The following is a 24614-nucleotide window of genomic DNA, read 5'->3' on the forward strand; positions in this document are numbered from 1 at the left end:
TTCCATAGCTCTGTGCTCCTTGCTCTTTCCTTGTACCTTGCCTTATCCCGGGTCTTCCCGCCGTGCCAGAGCCAAGCAGGAACCGCGAGAGGAAAAGAAGCCGAGGAACGAGGGCAGCGAGACGGGAAAAAAGGCTGAACGACCACCACTGACTTGCCACGATAGAAAAGAAGTACGCCAGCAAGAACCAGTGAATCCACAAAAGGAAAGCGGGGACACAACGGGGTGTATTGGCAGCCATGCCAAATGTGAATAACTAAAGGAAGCACATGAAATACATGAAAGAGAAAGTAGTTGTGAGCATTTCTTTAAGCGCTTTGGATTAAAGCGCTATATAAATCTAAATAAATACAATACAAATACAAAAAGGGTAAACAAAGCAAGAGGCTTTCAAGGTTGGGAGTGTGTGCAAAACACATGAGAACATTCCTGGCAGGATAGTATACCAATCAGATACATGATCAGATAAAGCAAACACAAGGTAATGTCAAGTTTGGAAGTGTGTGCAGAGACCACACAAGAAAAGGCTTGGAAGGAGACTACACCAGGAAAATTGAAGCTGCTTAGTTCTCTTCACCCTCCCCCTTCACTCCCAAGTCTTTCTCTCGTCCTACGGTCTCACTTTTCACCTTACTCTCTCTCTCTCTCTCCCTCTTCCTTCCCCACGCCATCCTCTTCTTCATCCTAAGATGTAAATAGTTCTACTTAATGTTTTAGTGGTTTGATTCATACATATTGTTATTTGCTTCTCCCGTTTCATGTTCGATGTATTCTGTTATACTGTAAGGCGCATTGGATTAAAACGCTATATAAATAAATTGAATCCAAATACAAATACAAAAATATACATTTAAGGAAGTCTTGGCAAGCGAGTATGCCTGGAAGTTTCAAATATGTGCATGAGAAAGCCCTTGCAGGAGAGTATACACGGCAGTTTCAAGTGTGTTCATATAGAAAAGCCCTGGGAGGAGAGTATACTAGGCAGTTGCAAGTGTGTTCATTTAAGAACGCCCTGGTAGGGAAGCACAGCAGGCAAAGACAAACCAAAGAGTGTATAAAAAACACATTACCTAAAGGGGTTCTGAGAAGGATAGATCAGGATTAGCAAAATGGATGTGTGAAATTAAAAGAGAAGAGGAGTGAAAACCTGGCAAATGAGTACCCCAATTATCCTACCAAGATATAAAGTCACAGCCAAGTTGTTCTGTGTACAAGCGCATTGTTGACTAGGAAAAGAGGAATGTAAACCTGACAAGGAAGTGCACCAGGAATTCTACCAAGAAACACATTTATAGCCAAGTTGCTTTGTCTACTAGTTGTATTGTTGATTAAGAAAAGAGGAACGAAAAAAACTGGAAAGGAAGTACCCAAGATACAGACTTACAGCAAAGTTGTTTTGTCTACCAGTTGTGTATAAAGAGAGGAGAAATGAAAAGCTGGTAGGAGAGTACACCAAGTATCATAAGATAAAGATCCACGTTGTTTTGTGTACCTGTTGTGTTGCGAATCAAGCAAAACCCAAGGAACCGATATCTTTGAATATACAACAGAGGGGAAAGAAATCCAGAGGAGGGGAACCACACTCTGGAACAAGGAGCTCTATCCTTCTGAAACTTGTGTTGATGTTAAGCATTTTCCATTTTGAACATTTATAAATCAATGAAGGCCAACAACACTACCCTTTTGACCTTAAGAGTTAATTTTGTTGGAATGCGAGGGCCAGAATAGTACTTTGGACAAATGACGTTTTACTTTGGACATTCTATCCGAAAGATGCTTAGTTTGGTTTGATTTAGGGAAACACCTCTTAGCGCAGGGACAGAGGTCTTTCCCAAACCCATTTTCTTTTGTTAATAAACGTGTATGGCCAAAACCATACGTTTGTGTCTCATTCCCGCTTCCTCACATGCCAAGGAGAAAGATGCAATTCCTCACAATACTCAGAAGTCACTTTATCCCATTCAAGCAGAGCACTGGAATAAGGGACACTGCTACCACCATCATTGTAGTAAACAGTGCTTTCTTTGGGTCAGAGGTTCTGATAAACCGTGCTCTGAAATTCACATAGCCGTGTAGTGTTCCCTTCAGACACTGCCTTCTGTGGAGATCTATTATATTAATTATTATCATTGCGCCACATACCCGAAGGCCTCTGAGCACTCACAAGCACACAATACAAGAGAAAACAAAAGTGGAAGCAAAAGACAGGGATGACTAACCTATAGCTTGATCGAATAGGTAGGTCTTCAGACACTTCTGAAACGGAAAGAGACAGGAACTTCAAGGGAGACTGTAGTACATTCCAGAACGATGGCGCACAAGCATCAACGAAGGCACCGTCATATTCTTTCAAAGCAAACCTAGGTTGAGCCAGTATAGCGTCCTTGTTGGCAAAAAGGTACCTTCTTGATAAGCATTACCTGACAGGCATTTAAAGACAACGGTAAGAGCTGTGTGCTTCACCCTATGCTGCATTGGGAGCTAGTGCAGTTTTTAACCGGGCCGCAAACATGCTTTTGTTTCCACAGACTGCACAAACTGCCCTGTTTGAATTACTTGTAACTTCTCAATATTAGTCAAAGATGTACCCATCGGTACAACTTTGTGTTAATAATTGCAGAGGCCACTAAAGCCCTATTTTTGTCCTATAAGTAGGGACGGATCAACCACAGAAGTTTGATCATGTAGGAGCAGGAGGATATACGGTGTGCCACATGCTTTGGTGACTTCTGAGTCCAGATAAACTCCCAGTGTTTTTGCATACAGGGCAACTGGAATAACGCAACCGGTAATTACAAATTGAAGAAATTGGATTCCCAGTATAATCAATCTGATCCGACAATAAGCAACTCTGATCATTAAGCGCTAAAGAATGTATGGATGCCTAGATTTTACTAATAGTACTGGAATCCTGTATGTAGTCCCCTGAAAACTCAAAAAGGATCTGTGTGTCGTCTGCATAAGATGCACCAAAACCATCCAGACAATCACACAATGACTTGGTATAAATATTAAACAATAAAAAGGGATAGACATGATCCCTGGGGGACACCGCACAAGGTGTAGCTATGCACCCCGGTGCTTCGTGGTCCCAGGAAGGCTTTGAACTAATGTGCAGCCTCATTGGAACATCTTCCTACCTTGATCAACCTTTCAACCAGTAACCAGTTAAGCATGATCGACCAGGTCAAATGCAGCAAGTAGGTCTAAGAGTATGAGCAGTGCCACATGACCTTTATCGACAATTTCAGCGATATTTGACTTTAAATACAATAAGGTGGTCACAGTTAAATATTTCGTGCAAGCCCTAGATTGTCTCACTCCAAGCACCTTGTGAAATTCAATAAAATCATTATATTGACAGTAAGCAACAATGTGAAGAATTTTTTAAAGAAATGGCGCACTGGTTATGGGCCTATAGTTCAGTGGAGCAGCGGGGCTCTTTTTTTTTTTTTAAATGGCATAATCCACGCTTCCTTAAGGCATTCAGGAATCTGGCTGCGACATAAGAGAGATTTATGATTTTAGTGACCCACGGTAGTACGGGCCAAGAGTCTATAAATAAGGAAGCAGGAAAGGCATTTCCTTGACAGGTAGCAAGCTTCATATTTTGAATTATTATGCACTTCTATACTAAGGTTGCTATTAGATTTTCCTTCTAATTCACGGAGGATGGGGAAAAAAAAAATAAAGAGTTCCCTGGAACTGGATATCGCTGCAGCGATACGCTCATTAAAATTAACTATGCCGGTGTGATAGCACAGCGAGTAGAGCGCTTGCTTTGATATCTGTGAAGAGCCTACAGGCGCAGGTTCGAATCCCGGCAGGGCTAAACTCAGTCTTTCATCCATCCGAGGTTGATAAATGAGCACCACACACTGTGGGGAATAATAAGCAGCGCTCAGATGCCTGAGGGTTCGTAGCGCTATATGACAATGCATTACTTACCGTAAAAGCATTTCTGATGGTTGTATCTGCTTAGATTCACATGCTGTGCATAGGTCCGACATCCAGTGGTCACTGCGGAGTATTGCATTTTGTTTTTCGTAGTCGAAAAGGGGACGTCGACAAGGCGTGTCTGTAACACTATCCCTCTAGTGACGTGCGTTGTACCCATAATCCCTCACGCGTCGAGGTCCCTCTGTTTGTATTTTTCTGCCCTGAGGGAGCCTTCTAGACGTGAGTGAGTACAGAAAAGAGAGATATAGAAAAGGATGTCTATGTTCCTTCCATCCGAGCGGGCAGGAAGGGTGGGCGCATGTGAATCTAAGCAGATACAACCATCAGAAATGCTTTTACGGTAAGTAATGCATTGTCTTCTGATGTTTGTTAATCTGCTTAGAATCACATGCTGTGCATAGACTAGCGAGCAGTACCCGGAGTTGGAGGTGGGTTGTGAGAAGGAACAGTAGAGAAAAGATGTCTTAATACTGCTTGTCCCACCTGGGAATCAGATCTAGAGTGGGCATCTAGACAGTAGTGTTTTGTAAAGGTGTGTACAGAACTCCAGGTTGCTGCTTTGCAGATGGACTCAAGGGGAACATTTGCAATGAATGCTATGGATGCCCCAGTGCCTCGAGTAGAGTGTGCTCTTGGCTTGAAGGGTAGTTCTCTCTTAGCAAGAGTGTAACAGAGAGTGATGCATTGTACAATCCATCTAGATATAGTGGATTTTGAAACTGCATCTCTTTCTCTTCCTGCTGCCACCGAGACAAAGAACTGATTAGTCTTTCTCAGTGGACTAGTTCTTTCCATGTAAAACATGTCAGCTCTGCGCACATCAAGTGTATGCAGGCTTTTTTCTCCTAGATTTGAAGGATTTTGAAAGAACGTTGGTAGTTCTATAGACTGGTTGACATGAAATTTGGAGATGAATTTCGGTGCGAACCTTGGGTGTGTGCGTAGAACCACTTTATCCTTGTGAACTGTTACAAAGGGGTCTAAAACCGAAAGGGCCTGTAGTTCACTTACTCTCCTAATGGAGGTAATAGCTACTAGGAAAGCAGTCTAAAGTGTGAGATCTTTAAGAGTTGCCTTGTGCATGGGTTCAAAGGGTGACCCCATGAGCCTGGTGAGTACCACATTTAGATCCCAGCCGGGAGCTGGGTTTGCTATTGGAGGGTGTATTCTCTTTACCCCCTCCATGAAGGCTTTGATTACAGGGATCTTCCACCACGATACTTTGAGTTGTGAAGTGGTGTAAGCAGAAAGCGCTGCCAGGTGTACTTTAATAGAATTGAATACTAGACCCGAGTCCAGTAAATGGGTCAGGTACAGAATAATTTGAGTGGGAGAGCAGTCAACAGGGTTGATACTCTTCCCTCTACACCAGATGACAAATCTTTTCCATTTGCTAGAATAGCAGTGACGAGTGTTAGGCTTTCTGTCCATGCACCTCTGTGGAAGTTGTAAATGTCCAAATTCTATGACATCAGGAGCCAGGCTGCTAAGTTCATGGTCTGAGGGCATGGGTGCAGTGTCCTGCCCCTGTCTTGTGACAGCATGTTGTACGGGCAGGGCAGTTTCACTGGAGGAGATAGAGACATCTTCAACAAGTGAGCGAACCATGGCTGTTGGGCCCACGTAGGGGCCACCAGTATCATGGTAACTTGTTCCTGGTGCATCTTGTGCACTATCTTGTTGAGAAGGGGAGTCGGGGGGAAAAGCGTAAACAAATTTCCCTGACCATGGAATCGATAGACCGTTCCCCTTGGACTGGTTCTGGGGGTACCTGGAGGCGTAATTTTGGTATTGAGAGTTTTCCAGAGTTGCGAACAGGTCTATTTCTGGGAAACCCCACTGTGTGAAGACGTCGAAGACGATGTCTTCTTGTAACCGCCATTCGTACTCTACGGGCAGGGGGAAGTCTCTGCTGAGTTTGTCTGCTAGCAGATTGAGTTCCCCTGGTACATGTTGTGATAGTAGGAACATGTTGTGTTTGAGAGCCCACTTCCAGATGTTCTGGGACAGCTTGGACAGTCCTGGAGAGTGAGTGCCCCCTTGCTTGTTGAGGTAGTACATGGCTGTGGTGCTGTCTGTGAGGACCATCACTGTCTTTCCTTGTAGGTGTTCCTGAAAGGCTTTCAGTGCTTTGAACACCGCTAGTAGTCCCAGCAGGTTTATATGCTTGGATGCTAAGCTCGGAGTCCACGCTCCGTGAGCAGTCTGATGGGATAGGTGAGCCCCCCATCCTGTAAGGGATGCGTCTGTGGTTAGAGTGGCTTCCACTGCGGGTGTGGCAAAAGTTTTCCCTAATAACAGGTTTTCTTTTGTCCACCACCGTAGCGAGAGAACCAAGTAGACCACCACTAGATCGTCCCAATGTCCGCTGGCCTGACACCACTGGCTGTTGAGCCACTCTTGCATTGGGCGCAGGCGCGCGTGAGGTACCAAATAAATACATGACGCCATCATTCCTAGCAAGCGCATTGCTTTGCATACCGTCACCTCTCGACCTGCCACATAATGGGGGATCTGAAACAGCATGTTTTGGACCCTCTCGTTGGAGGGGAAGACGAGGCCGTCCTTTGTTCAAATTAGAGCCCCTAGGAATTGTTTGATTTCGCTGGGGTCTAAGCTGGACTTCTTTTCGTTGATGGAGAAGCCCAGTTGGAACAAAAGGTCTACGGTCCTTTGGGTATTGGAGAAGCATGTTTCGTAAGAATCCCCTGTTATGAGCCAGTCGTCGAGGTAAAGGTATACCGGGATGGATAACCTGCGCAGGTGGGGCGCTGCCACTGCCAGTACCTTCGTGAATACCCTTGGTGCAGATGCTATCCCGAAGGGTAGTACTCTGAACTGGTAGTGTTTGTTCTCTATCTTGAACCTGAGGTATTTTCTGTGCGCTGGCAACATTAAAATATGAAAGTATGCATCTTTCATGTCCAGTGTTGTCATGTAATCCCCCTGTGATAACAGTGGGATTACTTCCTGCAAGGTCACCATACAAAACTTTTGGGGTTTGACAAACTTGTTCGCTGGGTGCAGATCTAATACAGGGCGCATGGTTAAGTCCTTTTTGGGTACAAGGAAGTACACTGAATAAATACCTTCTGTTACCTGAGATAGGGGGACAGCCTCTATAGCTTCTTTTTTCAGTAGCTCTTCTACTTCTTGTAGAAGAATGGTGAGGTGTTCCGGTGTCATGCGTCGGTTCTGTGGGGGTCTGTACTTCGGGGAACCGTTGAATTCGATGCAGTATCCGTGGGCTATGGTGGATAATACCCAGCGGTCTGACGATATTCCCTCCCATGCTGAAAGGAACGATGTTAGCCGGCCCCCGACCGGTGATGCATGGGAGGGAACCCGAATCTTCGGGTCATTTGTTGGTATTGGGCGTGGAACCTTTGTGGCTGGAGCCGCGACCTCTTCCCCTGCCACGGCGTTGGCCTCTTTGACTAAACTGGGTGTTGTTACCCTGGTTAGAGGGCCAGTTGGTAGCAGAGTAAAATTGCTGTTCGTTTTGCTGCTGGCATTGGCCACGAAAGGAGCGTCTATTGCCATAGCCGCGTCTGTTAGGGGGCCTAGAAATTTGGTCAAGAGTTTTGATGGTATCAAACTCTTTCTTCGCATGTTCTAGGGCTGTCATGATGCCTACCTCTAAGGAGCCAGGCCGGGCCCAGCAACCCCAGAGGCAGACATCATTTTCCCCAGGGAAGTCTCAGCGGGCCCAAGTCGGGGCCCTTTGGACTCAGTCCTGGCGCCTTAGGCGCCAGGCTCATAGCGGACCCCAGTCCTGGCGCCTTAGGCGCCAGGCTCATAGAAGAGGATATGTGTTTAAGTGCTTGGGTGCACACTTACCTGATGCAGACCTTGCTGCTTCATCCAGGCCCTCTTGAGGCCTGAATGGGACTACTTAACCTGTCGGACTACTTCACCACCTGGGTGTGGTCGGGGAAGGATACATACCTGATTGGTGGAAGGATACATATCAGGAACTTCTTCCAAGGCTATTTAAACCCCACCCGAACAGCCACACATGCTTCGCGTTGTTCTGCACCTAGCAGCTGTATGCTCACCGTGTCAGCTCCTGCATCCTGACTTCAGCCACGCCTGCCAGCACCCTGGAACACCTGCAAGGGGAGAAAGGAAGAGAATAGGAGAAGAAAAGCCCTTACCTGCTAAATCTGCATTCCGGAGTCATTTCTCCAACGGCCCTGAAAAGGAAGACATCATTTTAAAGGCATTTTGTTTCGATCGCTGCAGTGCTGCATTTTACTCACCTTTGCAAGGCGCTTCCATCTTCAGCAGCGATCTTCCGATTCAGCTACGCCCCGGCGCCTAGAGGAAGAAAGACAAGAACAAAGGTGAGAGGGAGAAAAGGAATAAGGAAAGCTCAGTTTCCTTTTAAGTCTTACCTGTTGGATTATTCCCACTGCATTTCGGGTCCTGCCGCTTCCTGGCATCTCCGGACCCCGGCCCCTATGGGGAAAAAAGACAAAGACATTGAATGAGCGAATGCAAAGACATTACCTGAGCGCTCATCCAGAACTGTTTCACTTCGGGTCGGTGCCATATCTCCGGCACTCAGTACCCCGGCCCCTAAGGGGAAAAAGACATAAGCATTAGCGCTTGCTGCAATTAGACAACGAACATTATTATTAAGCTTGAACTTTTGAACAGAACTTTACCAGCGCCTTACCTGAACAGTCAAGCTTACCTGAACTCCCATCAATCCTCAATCCAGTGAAGTAACTGGGTTTCAACGCGCCCCTGCATCAGAAGCAGGATGGAGAGCTCATCCTTCCAAACCCTAAGGTGAGGCTTCACGGGGAATCGTGGAGGAGGTATCGTGGAGGGTTGGAAGGGAGTGGGAGGCTTGAGCATTGTTCCACAGTTGGTAATACTCCCTTTTCACACACAGGAGGGTATCCAACGAGCCAGGGAAGCCAGAATAGAGGGGCCCTTCCTGTCCATCTTCAGAGTTCTGCGCCTTCGACGCCGCGCCTCCGTGGGAACCAGGTGAGCGTTACAAGGGCCTCATCAACTGCTTTCCCAAACAGATGTGTTTCTTCTATGGGCTTATTTATCAGGGAAGCCTGGGTTTCCGGCTTAAATCCCGAATTGCGCAGCCAGACATGGCGTTTGAGAAGTGTTCCCTGAACCAGGGAACGGCCAGCCGTCTCTGCGGCATCTAAGGAGTTCTTTACGATGCCCTGGTTTACAAGAGTTCCCTCTGAGGTTGTAGCTAACAGGCGTGAACGCAGGGGTTCTGGTGCGTCCTCTGCTTCACTGCGCAGCTTGCTCCACTGTGCATCTGCGTAGCTAGCTAGTAGGGAATTGTTATTTGCAATCCTAGTTGAAAAGGCGGCGGACGCAAGTGCGTAGAGCTTTTTGCCCTCTTTGTCAGGTGGTGCCTCACTAGTGGATAGTGGTACCCCTGCTCTTTTCCTTGTATTAGTTACTACGAGGGAGTCCGGAATAGAATGGCCTCTGATGTACAAAGGGTCAGAGGGCGAAGGGCTGAAGAGCTTTTCTATCCAAGGGTTGACCCCTCTGACTAAGGCAGGATTGGAAAGGGAAGGAGTTATTCTTCTCTTTATAGAAGCCAGGAGCGGAATAGACTGACTAACAGGGGCTTTTTCTTTAATAACTTTCTCTACAAAGTCTATGTCAGGAAGAGTCTCCCCTGTGTCTATTTCAAAATGCGCTGCTGCCTTGCGCAATAGTGCATTAAGTGAAGGTTGGTCATCTATGGGAGAGGTGTTTCCAATAGGTGAATCCTTGGGAGGAGAAGGGTGAAAGACATCAGGGTCTGAGTGCACTGATGGGGATTGCCAAGGCTGCGAGGTAGCTGTATCTTCTTCGAAAGCTCCTGCACTAGTGTAAGGATCTTCTTCAAACCCCTCTTCCTCATGTTCTTCCTCTCCACCCAAACACTCATCATCCTCCTGGAGGTATTGCTCCTCTTCCGTGAGGTCATATACGTCTGTAGAAGGGGGAAACAGCCTAGGAATTTTGACCCTAGGGTCATCCTGGGGCCATTCTCTTAGTCTTTTGGGTGTGGGTGGGTTTTGGTTTCCCAAAAACCTTTCCATTTGCTCCATACAAGAATGGAGTCTTTCAAGGGTCTCATGGGGGACCCCTGAATAGTCTGGAGGGGGGAAATCAGTGTTTTCACCTTCAAAACGCTTAGAACGCTCCCACAACGTCGAAGAAAGGTTCCGTCGCCATCTGAAAAGCCCTCCGGTAGTTCGGAAGTGCCCTTAGATGAAAGGGGGCACTTCCTGGCTACTCTTATGCTTTTTCGGCGTTTCTATAGCTTTTTGTGCGGTATTCGACGTTTGTTTCGTCGTCCGCTTACGTGTGTCTTCAGAAACAATTCTCGCCAGGCTCTCGACAACGAGTTTGTCGGTAGAGGACTCTGGTGTCGACGTTGCCTGCGTTACGCGTTGTTCCTCGACGGCTGCTCTATGGAGCGTTACGTCGGATGATTTTGGGGTAGCGCCCGTGTTTGATGAAAGCCCAATCGCTGGTCGCGGCTGCGTTTGCGGGTGGGGCTGGAGGCCCTTACGGTCTAAGGTAGACGCCGGAGTGCCCTGCGTCCCCTTCGGCGCTGATGGATCCTTCGTCTTCGATGAAGAAGAGCCGTGGGTTGTGTGGTTAGGCCTATGGGGTCTGTGTGCGTCCTTGTCGCCGGGGTGTTCATCCCCATGAGCAGGGCATGAGCCGAGCCCGTCGAGGCCGGGGACGGACGTCGAGGAGCACGAGCGCTCCTTCTGGGGGTTAATGACTTCCGTAACGGACGTCGAGTTATCACCCTCCTCGTCACTTTCTGTAACAGCGGCGGCGGGTGATGAAACTGACTTCGACATAGCGTAGTCCGCCCACCTCTTTGCGTTCTTTAAGAGTTCTTGGTTTCAAGAGCTTACAGGCCGCGCAGCTGTCCTCCTTATGATCGAGGGGCAAGCAACGATTACAGAGCTTGTGTTTGTCCTTCCAAGTGTATTTGTCCCTACAGCGTGGGCAAAACTTAAAAGGTGTCCTCTCCATAGCTGAGGCAATAACTGGTGATAACCCCAAGGGAAAGATAGGGGAGAAAGAAAGACATTCTCAAAGAGAAGATAAAAGTTCGAACCCCCACTCTCCCTACTGTATGTTGGCCGGCGAGGCCAGGCCACGTGTTCGGCAGCGCCGAAGGATCTCCTCCGTCTCTTCCCCTCTGTCGAAAACCTGCTCAGCGGAGAAACAGCTTCACAGCTAACGTTGAGGGGAGGGATCTTTAACAATATAATAAGTATAATTAAGGACCGAGGTCCGTAGTATGTATTTGCAATGTCTCTCTAGGAGCTCCGCGTAAGGCGACCAGAAGCTGGGCGGAAAAAAACAATCTGAGGGACCTCGACGCGTGAGGGATTATGGGTACAACGCACGTCACTATAGGGATAGTGTTACAGACACGCCTTGTCGACGTCCCCTTTTCGACTACGAAAAACAAAATGCAATACTCTGCAGTGACCACTGGATGTCGGACCTATGCACAGCATGTGATTCTAAGCAGATTAACAAACATCAGAAAAATGCTTACATTATTATTATTATTATTATCTTTAAAAATAGTATCTTTATATTCTTTTACAGCAGTCTTATAAGCCGATTCTTCCTCCAGCTATGCTCAAATGTATGCTTCTCTTTCCTAGCTTGTATCACCTCATCCTATTCGTTTTAACAGCACCTTTGGGGACTACAGTGCGTGAAGAAGCCAATACATCAAAGGCAGAACCCTCTTCAGATTGCTGACAGAAGTTACACTACCCATAGTGCTCTAGAAATGTTCCTCAGGAAGCTTTTGTTTTGGGAATGCCTGGAAGGGAGAGACACCCAGCTCAAACCCTAGGAGCTGAACTTTCAATTCTGCTCCTTCCAATGGGATTTACTGAAGAGGGCTACCCATATGTCTGCAAGGTTGCCCAATGTGAAGAGAAAAAGGCAGACAGGTTCTTACCCCAGGCCTTCTCCACAATACCAATCATCTTTCCCCCTCAGCCCCCGATCACGCCCGCCCCCCCGCCAACTATCTGCTCTAAAAAAAAGTGATAAGATGTCTATAGGGCTAAGGACTGAAGTTCTGGGAATCGCTCAAGTAATCTTCAAAGAGTGAACCTGAATAAAGAGGGCATTTGGAGACTGCTCCAAAAGGTTATTCCGACCTGCCAGGGCAGTTTGACAGACTTCAACCATGTGACCTGTCCGGAAGCATTTAGTTACTGATGGGTACATTCTGGGAACGGCGAGCGTTCGGATAGAATTCCACTTAAGAGGGTTCTGCAGTGCTATTTTATGGGATGCATAAACAATTAGCTTTTTACTGTTGTATTTTCCAAATCTGACTTTTTTCGTGTGGCTAGAGGGACTTTTACAGAGAAGGGGGAAATCAGTAGCTCTTTTCGTTGTATAGTCACATCAAGAAGAGTTGCTTTTAAAGCAACTCATTTTTGATGTGACACTTATTTTAAAGCACCCCATTTTGGTTCTATGGTGATCCTATGTTGTAGAGAAGGACAGCGGAAGATGTGATTTATTTTTGGTTTAGTCAGTGTGCAGCTGGTTTTACCAAAAAAGAAGCACAAAATGCCAATATGGTAGCCACTGGGCTAAGAATGTATTTTATAGTCATTCTACAGGCATTTTGTTTTGGGCCATTCCTTTGTCTCTGGGAGTCAGGGGGGCATGCTTAAAAGGGTTGGTGTGCGCAACACGATGCCCCCACTATGCAGCAGCAGCAGACCAGACCCGGTCACCAGATTCTTCGTCAGGCAAACAAAAGGAGGGACACTGGAAAGGATCTCGCAGTAGTCTAGTGAAGAGACTCCGGGCAAAGGATTCTAAGTGGTGCTGTGATTTTGGCACCCTTTTCAAAGCACCAGGTGATGAACGGTTACTGCCTGGTAAATTTATCTCACTTTCAAGCTCCTGCACTCTGGTGAGGGAACTTCAAGGAGTGGATCCTACCTCTGGAGGTTCAACAGGAGTCCAACAAGGTTTGGGAGGATTTGATCTTCGGACGGGGGTGCACTGCACAATGGCTACAGGTGCAAGGGTATTGGCGGTTTGCAGCCGGTGAAGGTCAAGGCTCATTGTGGGATCGCTCGAAATGCAGGTAGTCTTGAGACGGATTGGACCCGCCAGTCCAAGGGAGAGATTTGGGAGCTCGGACGATTGGAAGAAGGGGGTCAGACAGCAGCAGGTATTCAGAAGGCATAACTGGTCGTCTGGAAGCTGATTTGGGCGCGTCTCCCCATCAATTCCTCAGTTCCAGTTGTCAACATGCCTTCAGCTTCAGGATTCATGCTTCTTCAGCAGGAATCCAGCTAAGCATCACACCTCTACCATTCACACTCTAGGTGGTGGCTGTCCTGCGGTGATTAATCCAATGGCGTCATAATCGATTCCCCGGCGGTAACCTCCTCCCATGTGGCATGGGGAAGGCAGCCGCTACCTGATCCGGACCCTGGGGATGGCTATACGAGGGAGGATCACATGGGAGTAGACAACTAATGGGGAGAGGTCATGGCTTCATTAGATAAGGTGCAGTATTCCCCTTGGCCCATGAGGAAGACACCCCAATAGCCTATTGCCATGTGTTAGTTCCCCCCTTGATGGAAAATAAAGGAACCTTTTCCTAATACCCTTTGTGCCAATTTCCCATCTATGACTTGAAGAATGAAGGCTGCAACAAAACCTTTTTGCCCAATTCCCCTTCATAGAAGACTGATCTTTCATATGAAATCATTGGGATAGAAATGCTATGCATCAAGAAACTTCAATGGACTCCAACTCTCACAACCACCTAAGTATTGACACGAGGCGGTTGACGGAATTGATGCAAGACAACAGAAGTCTCAAGCTCAATTACTGTACTAGTCGTTTGGTAAAAATGCATGTGCTGTGAACATTTAAAAATGTCCACCACACTATGAGAAATGGTTCAGACGAAGACGTTGCATCTCCCGCAGATGCGTACAAATACTGGAATCACGAGCCGGTGTAGCGGAACTCGCCAGAAAAGAGAGAGTAGCGTTGTCTGAGCAGGATGCGTCACGAGATGCCATGATCAGCGAGAGTTCCTGGGCGCTCGGCAGCTCGAATAGGTCACTTTATCCTTACTGGGAACTGAAGGAAAGCGGGCGTGGATGAGCAGAGCCGCAAGGGAAGGTGGAGAAACATCAGAGCAGCCCAGAGTGGGAGACAAGCGGCAGAGCTACGCAGCATAAGTATGAACACGAAGAAGACCCCTACACAGGGGCGATTCGGGCACTGCGTCAATGACAATTTCAATGTTATGTTATGAGATTGCCAAGACAGAAACAATAAGATTGCTCGTGAGTAAGAAGAGCAGCATGCAGACCCAAACCTGAATCTATGAGTGCCTGGAATACAAATGTGGGGAAAAGCTTGAATGAACACTGAAACAGATAGATATTCCGAACCAAGAATGGTGTATGCAGTTTTGAAAGTACGAGAGGAGAAGTCCTGGCAAGAGAATATAAAAGACAGTTGCGAGTGAATAAGAAGTCCTGGCAGGGGAGTACCGTTAGGGAGTTTTGTCACGTTTATGCTTCATCCGTTCTCCTAGGGAGACCCCCCATCCAGCACTTTTTGCTTGACTTCTGGACCTTTTTCTGAAATCCTGAATGAGTGGAGCCTTTTTCCCACTGTTTCATTCTTATGAGCTCGATCTTTTGGAACCCTGTTCTCTGTGTTTTACCTTTTCTATGGAGCCTACATTCCTCAACATCTCTGTAAGGCATCTGTATGTTACTTCTGCAACACAGGAGCTCCTTATGGGCGGTGTTGCTGGGGACGCTTTGGGACCCCCTTAGAGATTCTTTGCTATAGCCTAGAGTAACCACAGTTCTTAGTATCTCTCCTAAAACTTTATATTACTGAGAGATGGACACACACCACCTGCAGTGGAGTGCCAATAGGATACCTAGTATTCCTCCTTCTCTCTGCTTCTGTGACTTTCTAGTCACATAGACAACCTACTAGTTATGACTGGTGGCAGTGGACGTGTTCTACCAACTATTGTGTGATTTTCCCACCGCAGGCTATGTTCATAGCTCCGGTAGTGCACAGTTGGGCACCCATGTACTAACTTGGGGCTTCCTTCTTTTTTCACCATTTTTCAATGCTGCCAAGAAACTGCCTATTCTGACCCTCATAGGAACCAATCTAAGATGCGTTTCCAAGGTCAGGAACTTGGCTTGTGTCCGGCAGGATGATCTTTGCAGCGAAGGTCAGGTTGGAACCAAGGTTCAAGCGGTGCACTATGCCTTGAGACTTTTACGGCAGGTACCCCCTTATATTCCCAATTTTGGATCATACTGCTGTCGTGGGCGCTCTGACTAATGCACATTTGGACTACTGCAATAGCCAGTTGATTGGCATTCCGTCCAAACAAGTTCAGAGACTTCAAAAAACCCAGAAGGCAGCAATTAGATTCAGGCTGAGCAAAACCGCTCATCTTTCACTTTCTCGTCGTGCCTTACACTGGCTAGAAGTGGAAGAACGCACCAGATTTAAGGTAGCCTGCCTGAGCTTCAAATGCCTAACTGGACAGCCAAATGCCCCTTTCTATACATTTCTGAGAGAGATTGCAGAGGAGTGTGTGCTGGATGCTGGAACTGTACAAAAAGGTGAGGCTCTTAAGAGTGAAAATCAAGTCGACCACTAAAAGCTGAAGTAACCGAAGATGACCAGAGATGCCTGCAGACCCTTTGCAACACCATGAAGCGACCACTGCTGTCCTGGCCCCATTTTATGTACAACTGGGGAACTCCGAAGAGGACAATTCCTTCCCTTTGACTGCTGGTGGGAACAACCGGTTCCAAGGCTAACTTTAATTTGAGCCATCTCCCGAATTCATGCGACTTTCCAGAGCTTTCGGAACCCCAACACCAGGAGACCTGCTGCCCATTTTGAGTGCATCGTAGTGGAAAGGCCGAATCTGTCCAAGTCTTTGCTGAGCCCTCAAGGACACTCCAAAAACACAATCCAAGTCCCCTCAACAGAGTGTAGGAACCAAAGAAGATTGACCAGGTGAAAAACCGCAGAGTGACCTGAGAAGTTGATGAAAGCTGTGCCAGAGGTCCTCCTTCGAGACTGCTGCTGAGAGATCCCATCAATTGTCCTTCCTTTTCGTCTTCAGACCAAGGAATCAGAACGTCGGGTGCAGATCTGCAACATTGAAGATCATCCACACACAAACATTTTCTTCCAACCTAGGGTACTGTGGGGAAAAAGGTATTGCTTACCTGATTCCATAAAGTCGTTTGAGCATTGAGTGCACATAGAGGTGTCCAGGGCAACCCACTCTTACCTCCGACCCAGGCCACTGCTAGCGCCCCTTTAGCGAGTCCTTTAATAGGGTCAACAACTTTGGTTAAGCCTTCTTGCATTTTTTATCCTAGAAACTAGAAAATATCCATAGGAACCTTTGACTTCTGTTGCTTTTCAAGACTTTCTCTCCAAACTGCCTTTTAGGTAGGGTTGCGTTTTGGTCTTTAAAAGATTTGCTGTGCGAAGAAACTGCCTCCAGAGCCTTAAGCTACGCTAGTATTACACTAACCAACTATTTTCCTTCCTAAAAACCACCATCTTAGGTGTCTTTGCTAACATAATTCAATCACTGTATTACTTTGAGGGTGCGCGTTGTTACCGATAATACGGTAGACCTGTCAAACTCATGTAACAATTGTAAGCCTTCAGCAACTACCAACTAAGAAGTGGCCTTTTGAAAGTCTCTACAAGTTTGTTGGTTTATTGTGCCAAGTATTTAACAGTGACTCTTCTGTACATATAATAAATCTATATTTTAATATAAATCCATGTGTGTATCTTCGATTTGCATTACTAAGGTTCAGTTTACTTACCTACAGCTCACATCTTCCTCTTAAGATATGCCCGACTGCTCTGCCACACTACCAAGCTTCCTGAGAAGTACAGACTGATACTAAGAGTTGGGGGGGGAAATCTACAAACCACTGGGATAGCTCACAAAAGTCTTAACTCCAAGTGGGACTTCAGGTAAGCTCCCCTAACAAGTACAGCAGGCAGCGGAGTATAGCAGGCAAATTACAAGAAATGTCAAGAAAGGAGGGTTTTTGTTAAATAAAGTATAAACTTGTGTTAAAGAAGTACTTCGAAGGATTAAGAGCTTTTTACCCAACAGGTTGTTGTGGGCCAAGGAGAGGCACAAAGCACTGTTCGAGCAAGAGACATTGCCATCCCACTGAAGACTCCAGGTGAAGGGACCACACTCTGAAACCAAGGACTTTTTTCATCTTGAAGAACATTTACGTTGGAGCCATTCTATTTTTCATTTATGAACTCTTTCTGCCAGAACCAGGGTAAAGAAATTTCCCTTCTCACTTTATTATTTTGTTTGTAGTGTGAGGGAAGTATAGAATGTTTAGACACAAGGACGGCTTTTGATGTCCGACATCCTGGCACAGACCAATCCTTAGTTTTTGGTTCTAAGGTAGGGAAACTCCTCTTTAGAATAGGGTCAGAGAGGCATTTCCCCAACCCATTTCAGTTAAATAAATGTCTTTAACCAAACTCATGACTACGTTGTGACCGACTTTCATTTCGGACCCCTCACACAGCCTCCCAGTTGGACCTCGTTGCAGTTTGAGTCCTCTCCATGTTCCTGTCCTCACAGACACACTGACGCCATGGCGGCCTTCACAAAGGGATCCCGCCGACTAGGTCAAACAAGGACCTCACACATGCTGCATGGCAGAAGGACCATGAAAGGACAAGCAGTCTTGGAATTGTGTAAAGAAAATACTGTCACCATTTTGGGTCAATGGTGACCCTTCTGTTCAGTACCCCGGCTGCGAGTACAGGCTGTGAGCAAGCATTGCACAAAAGTAGGAATGATAAAACCACTACCACCAGCCATTCAGATTAGCCTATCACTGTGACCAAAAAGTCACAGGAGCAGTGAGAAAGGGGATGCAGTCAGAAAGGGGATGCAGTGTAGCCCCTCAGCACTCCTCACAAGATGGGGTGTGCTGATATCACAAGAGAAAATGATAGAACGGATATCAATATCCCCTTACCCTTGGGAACACAAGTCCCCATAAGGAAACCAAAAAGGGAAGCCCAAAGTACCCTTGGCAACATTGCACAGAGTGTGGTGTACTGCAACAGTAAATGACAGATGCCACAAATTTGGAGGAAAGCATGACCCAAGTTAAAAAGGTTCCCAAAGAAAGTAAAAAAATGAGTGGGGGTTGGGGGGTGGGGAGAGGAAGGTTTCCACTCACTCAGGAGAACAGATAAATCCAGTAGTACAGCAGAAAGTGCTGGAGGGCTCACAGATGGAGGAGATTGTGCATAAAAAATTTAATTCTAACAGTAGGAAAGCTAAAAAAAAAAGCCAAAAGCTTTCGAGAATCAAGAAAAGTTTAAAAATAGTTGCCTTTTTCATACATTTCAAATAAAACTATTTTAAAGAGTTACTATGGTCATACAGGTTAAAATACAGTACAATTGAAAAAATGCAGAGCTTGACTTTAAAATGACTTAAAAATCATTTAATCAGTTGGTACTAAAAGTATAAAAACTTGGTCCAGAGCACTCTGAACCCACACAGAGACCTAGAAAGAAACATCCAGCGGCGGGCAGGCACGTACGCCACAGGCCACTGTACAGCGTTTCAGAGCAGGCTCACATCTCCACTGGAAGTAATGGCAGAAAATGCAATGGGCCATCTAAATTACCTGCCCCATGGCACGGTGAGCAACCCAGGGAAAGGACAGAGAAAACCCCAAATAAGTATTACAAAGGTCAAAGTATGCACCAACAGCCCCATCTGAAGGTGGAGCAGATCAGTGGGACCCTTACAAGTCTATGGGAAATGTATCAGGCCAGGAGGTACACCCGATGGGGGGGGGGGTATCACGAAATAAAAGCAACCTAAACACATGACCAAAAAGGTAGGTGGTCACATATTGGCAGTTGACAGAAACTGCTCCAGCAGCATTTAAAATAAATAAATACATTTGAACCCCCTGCTCCAAATACAACAATAGGCAGCCAATAAGTAAACGTTAGATTTCCACAGGTGCAGTTTCCATGATTTGGTTTCCAGGGACTTCTATCCTGAGCCAGTGAGCCAGGAAAGTAACAGGTTCTTCCAACAGAATCTACCTCCAAGCAGAAGTGGAAAACTTGGTAAGGAAGATTTCAAGAAAACGTTGGAACCTGCAAACACAGCTCCCAACAACTCTCTAGACAAAAGATGAAGGCAGCAAAGTAGAAAACGATCCCAGAACAGGGTAAACGGCGGGACACACCGCCAGAGTCCTAAGCTGAAGAAATGGCTATGTGGGCTCAGCATCCATCTGGGCATCAGTACCCACAGCCGCCAAGTGGATGATCCTGTCGGGAAACAGCGAGAGGAGATGGTAAATGGTTTCAAAGTGGAAAGCTCAACCCAGCAGATGTGCTGAGTCAGCAGGAGAGTCTTCAGGAAGCTTGGGAAGACTTCCAGAGGCAAAAAACGCAATGCCCACGCCACTGTGTTCAGCAAGTTGTTACTAAGTAGGGGTTTAAAAATGGCAAAAACCATGAAGCATGGGCACACCTTCAGTTCGTCGGAACACCTGCCACCTCAAAGTTGTAGGAACAAAGCAGAAAGAGAGGGGTAAGATAAGCTTATATACCCTTGCACAAAGAGGCTGGCCAAACATCAGCCAGCTAATTACTAAAGGGAGCAGTTCAACTCAATGAAGCAGTATTAACTCCAAGCAGTAAAGTGAGAAAATATTGCATTTGAAACAGTAGCATTTGAAACAGTAACCTTATACCCTGCTTTATAATCATAAGGCCTGTATAGATAAGTCGTTCTGCAGGACCAGATAAGTAGGTCTATTGCCCCAGAGTCAAAGTTCCAAATAAGTACATGTGTAGAGAGAAGACTTAAAGGTTGTCTTTAAACACGGTTTTGAAAAGCCAACTGTTTGGACAAAGTTCAAAACATAAGGTGGGGGTACACTTGCACCCCTTACGCTGACTGACAACCCATGGGGCCACTTCTGCTACTGGTCTAGTCTCAGGGGGTCCAAGGACCGCCCACGGGTGCAGCAGCTGCAATACGCCTCGGTACTGGTTCCAGCTATAAGGCGGTTCCACTCTCCGATAGGATGGTTTCTAAGATCTTCCAGCAGGACCGGCCAGGCACTTCAGAACAGCAGCCACAAGAGATCCCACGACGGCAGGGCACTACTCCAACCCCAATGATGCAGCAGCAAAGTCTACCTCACAAAGTTTAGCTCACTCAGGGCAGCGGCAGTCAAGGCACTTGGTGGTGAAGGGGACTCCCTTCATGCAGGGGAAACAGTCTCATACCACTAGCTGGCTTCCTGCAGAGTGCCAAGTAACAACTGGCGTCCAATGCACTGAATCTATCTTTAGCAAAGCTAGGCAACACACAGGACGCTTCTCGTGTAGGGTCTGGGCTGATTGCTTGATCCGACCTAAGCGTCGAGGAACCAACGAGGGTCTTCTTGGATTGAGGCAGTGCTTCACTGGGTCCTGGCTCTGGCAATACTGGTCTCTCTCTGCAACAGGGTTCCGAGTCTTCAACACAATGCTTTTCTTCACCTGGGTTTTGGCTCCAATGGAACATCTGATGAAAGGGGCCAAGATTGCTGCTCTGATCCAAATGGTAAGGATCTGCACCATTCAAACTGCCCAATGAAGCTCAGCCTCTTGCCCCACATCTGCCCATAAACGGACAAACCCCCTGGCAGAGGAGACAGTCACCTCTCCCATATCTAGCCAGGGTGATCAAGCTCAGCCTCTTGCCCTATATCTGCCCAGAAATGGACACCCCCCTGGCTGTAATGTGAGTTCAGAGGAGACAGTCACATCTCCCATATCTAGCCTGGGTGATCAAGCTCAGCCTCTTGCCCTATATCTGCCCAGAAATGGACACCCCCCTGGCTGTAATGTGAGTTCAGAGGAGACAGTCACCTCTCCCATATCTAGCCAGGGTGATCAAGCTCAGCCTCTTGCCCTATATCTGCCCAGAAATGGACACCCCCCTGGCTGTAATGTGAGTTCAGAGGAGACAGTCACCTCTCCCATATCTAGCCAGGGTGATCAAGCTCAGCCTCTTGCCCTATATCTGCCCAGAAATGGACACCCCCCTGGCTGTAATGTGAGTTCAGAGGAGACAGTCACCTCTCCCATATCTAGCCAGGGTGATCAAGCTCAGCCTCTTGCCCTATATCTGCCCAGAAATGGACACCCCCCTGGCTGTAATGTGAGTTCAGAGGAGACAGTCACATCTCCCATATCTAGCCTGGGTGATCAAGCTCAGCCTCTTGATCCACATCTGCCCAGAAACAGACACCCCCCCTGGCTGAGGAGACCGTCACATCTCCCATATCTAGCCTAGGTACAATTCCTTGCACTAAACTGGATGCCATCAAGTATATTTGCCACTTCCAGACCTCAGAAAGCATGAAAAATTGTAAACACTATAATGGCCACAGAGCAGAAAACAAATGCAACAGCCATTTTCATTATATGGCATTATGCGGTAAAAACCTGACCATGCATGCAGGTACAATGAAGAGGGGAGGAGTGGGGGGGAGAGGGGAATCTGGGGAGTATAACTTACCTGCTTCCCAAAAATACAACTAAAATGTTTCTACTGCAAAAAACAGAATGACGAATCATACGCAGTGCCTCTGCAGAAACTGTACTTCATATAAAACAATCCAGGAGCCTCGCAGAGGGGACATAGTATCCCTGCACTGGTAACCACAAGCGATGACCAGTGCGCTCAAAATAAGTGAGTCCAGCAAGTTTCCTTTCAAAATTCGGTACAGGGCTGAAGCCGCAGCACATTGTCGGGGGTTCTATTGAAGTCAATGGAAGGAAATCTTTCCCAACACTAATTAAGGCCTTTTTCCTTTGCATCGTACAGTTGCTTTGTGGTTCCCGGCCCCCTCACTCCATTTGGCAGACTGCTTGGGTTACCCATTTGGTGAAGATAGGAATCGGATCGGTTTTTTTGCACCCATGGACCTGGTATTGCATCAGCCTCGTCGCTACCACCCACTAGTGCCAAACCTCATTATACAATGACATGCTAAGGTCACATGAGAGACAGAACAAGTACCACACTTACATCTCACTATATAAAAACATTTTAGAACTGATTTACCTCAATAACTGAGGCAGGTGCCTGCTCAGTCATGTAGTGGATCGCATCCTGATCTCCCAGCCAATCAGAACCCTTCACTGTGTCGTAGAAGTGCCACCTCCAGTCATCGGACTCCATATTCCCCAAAGCAGCATTTATCCCCCCCTGCAAAAAACAAACATGAGTGAGTAACTTCTTAACCTGCAAAGCAAGGATTATATCGGGAGGATGCTCCTGGGCATCTTTGGATTCATCTGCCTTCGGCTACGACTGCAGGTTCATGAGAACAGCAACATAGACCTAAAGGTGGTGTTCAAGACCCTTCATTAATGGGTGCTATAGAAATCAATGGTCAAAATGATTTACTTCACATGGTTAGCCTTCCCACCTCGTTGTCAGTACTTTCCTTTGTGCATTTAAGGGCAATTACAGCTGTAAATTCTTTAATAAATGTACTCAGTCGACTAATGTAACCAAAACAATGTATTCAAACTTGGTCCGCCATGGTGAGGTTTACAATCCATTTTAAATGATGAACACTGGCCACTGGCCACCCACTGAACTTACGGGTCCAGGCTCCTGCACAACCAGTTGCCCTTGCACTGCCTCCTGGCCCCCAACCACTTAAGGTACTGTATCTGCAATTCTATAGTCCCCTGAGTCTCCGCACTTATGAGCCATCAACCGAAGCACTTAAAAGCTACTTGCACTCTCCTCCCACCCCACACCTGTGGCACTTCTCTCCCTCCCTCTGCACTTTCACAATCTGAATGACAGAAGGCCTATAACATCGCCGTTTTGTCCTCCTCTGTCCCCCTTCCTTGTTTCGTTGCGCCTAGAAACACTTGTGTACAGGTGCATTATTGATGACTTGTATGACACCAGTAGCTCTTATTTCAAGATGCCGCATTTGTCATTTGCAACTGGGGGGCAGGAGCTTCACAGAGGCAAAGGATATATTGTGTCATTTTCAGCAATTACAATGGTTTTTTGAAAGCGCATATTAAAGAACATGTAACTTAAAAAATTGCTAGCCTCACAGACTGCGCTTGATCTTGCATTTGTCACACTCTTGTGGCATTAAATAGGTGGGTTTGTTCAATTTGTGAAATATATTCATTGATTAGAGACACACCTGGTAAGTGTTGATAAGTAGGGTTCCAAGTTTTAATATCAATAGAGAAACAAATCACTTAGAACACATTACATCAATCTGGCAATATCAATTATTCATTGCTAAGTGCACCCTAGTATTCCAAAGCACTTTGCGCATTAGAACATATTACACCAAAAACACATTGCGCCAACACGTGTTTCAACCTTCCTAGGTGGTCTTCAGGGCGTCTAAATTACTAACAATTAATCCAACGTATAACTTCAATAGATAAATCCTGAAAATGCGACATCAGTCAGCACATTGCAGCTAAGCCGAACGCGGCAAGAAAACGTAAAGCAGGCGAACGTAAACTATTTGTGCGATAAATATCTCGCTTCAAAACTTTGCTCGCATTTTCAGGATTTATCTATTGAAGTTATACGTTGGATTAATTGTTAGTAATTTAGACGCCCTGAAGACCACCTAGGAAGGTTGAAACACGTGTTGGCGCAATGTGTTTTTGGTGTAATATGTTCTAATGCGCAAAGTGCTTTGGAATACTAGGGTGCACTTAGCAATGAATAATTGATATTGCCAGATTGATGTAATGTGTTCTAAGTGATTTGTTTCTCTATTGATATTAAAACTTGGAACCCTACTTATCAACACTTACCAGGTGTGTCTCTAATCAATGAATATATTTCACAAATTGAACAAACCCACCTATTTAATGCCACAAGAGTGTGACAAATGCAAGATCAAGCGCAGTCTGTGAGGCTAGCAATTTTTTAAGTTACATGTTTTTCAAGGTGACAGTGGAAAATCACCAGTCTAACCACACGGCTGCAGCTGTTTCTATATTGACTTATTTCAGCGCGATTTGTTAATATCTCAAGGTTGCGCATCCACACAATTTTTTGGGCCACCTTTTCCACAATATTCACTTGCATATTAAAGAACCACCATGGAGAAGAAGGTGCTTACAAGGCACCCTTAATTTCACATGTAACGCAGGCGTCTCCCTCAGACTCAGCAATGGTGTAATAACATGAATGCCCTCTATGCAGGTTCCTCGAAAGGCAGTTCTACACTTGTCACCTCACAGCACATCACAGAAAATTCCTATTAAGGCAGAAGGTCAATTTTCTGTTCTCCGAGTGGCCTCACATTATTTTTCCCTATTTTCTTAAAATTAGGTTAACCAGACTTCACACAAAGTTGGGGTAGAGCTGAGACTCAATTGGGCCATTGCTGGCAATTCAGAATCCAACTATTATAAGCTATTTATGATTGTGTCACATTAATTATATTCAGAGGAATGAAGTAAACCAAGCATATTGTCTTTTTTGC

At 46.3% G+C, this 24614-nt stretch overlaps 1 protein-coding gene across 1 annotated transcript in view; it reads right to left on the minus strand.

Annotated features, from left to right (window-relative positions):
• SDHA (succinate dehydrogenase complex flavoprotein subunit A) overlaps positions 1 to 24614 on the minus strand; it is a 473685-nt gene that overhangs the window by 384020 nt on the left and 65051 nt on the right. Inside the window, exon 4 of the mRNA XM_069612357.1 lies at positions 22190 to 22333. Coding sequence (XP_069468458.1) covers positions 22190 to 22333 — 144 coding nt within the window. The remainder of the gene's footprint in view (positions 1 to 22189; positions 22334 to 24614) is intronic.

This window comes from Ambystoma mexicanum, chromosome 5p (genome assembly GCF_040938575.1).
Source record: "Ambystoma mexicanum isolate Mex_15411 chromosome 5p, UKY_AmexF1_1, whole genome shotgun sequence".
Lineage (NCBI taxonomy): Eukaryota > Metazoa > Chordata > Amphibia > Caudata > Ambystomatidae > Ambystoma > Ambystoma mexicanum.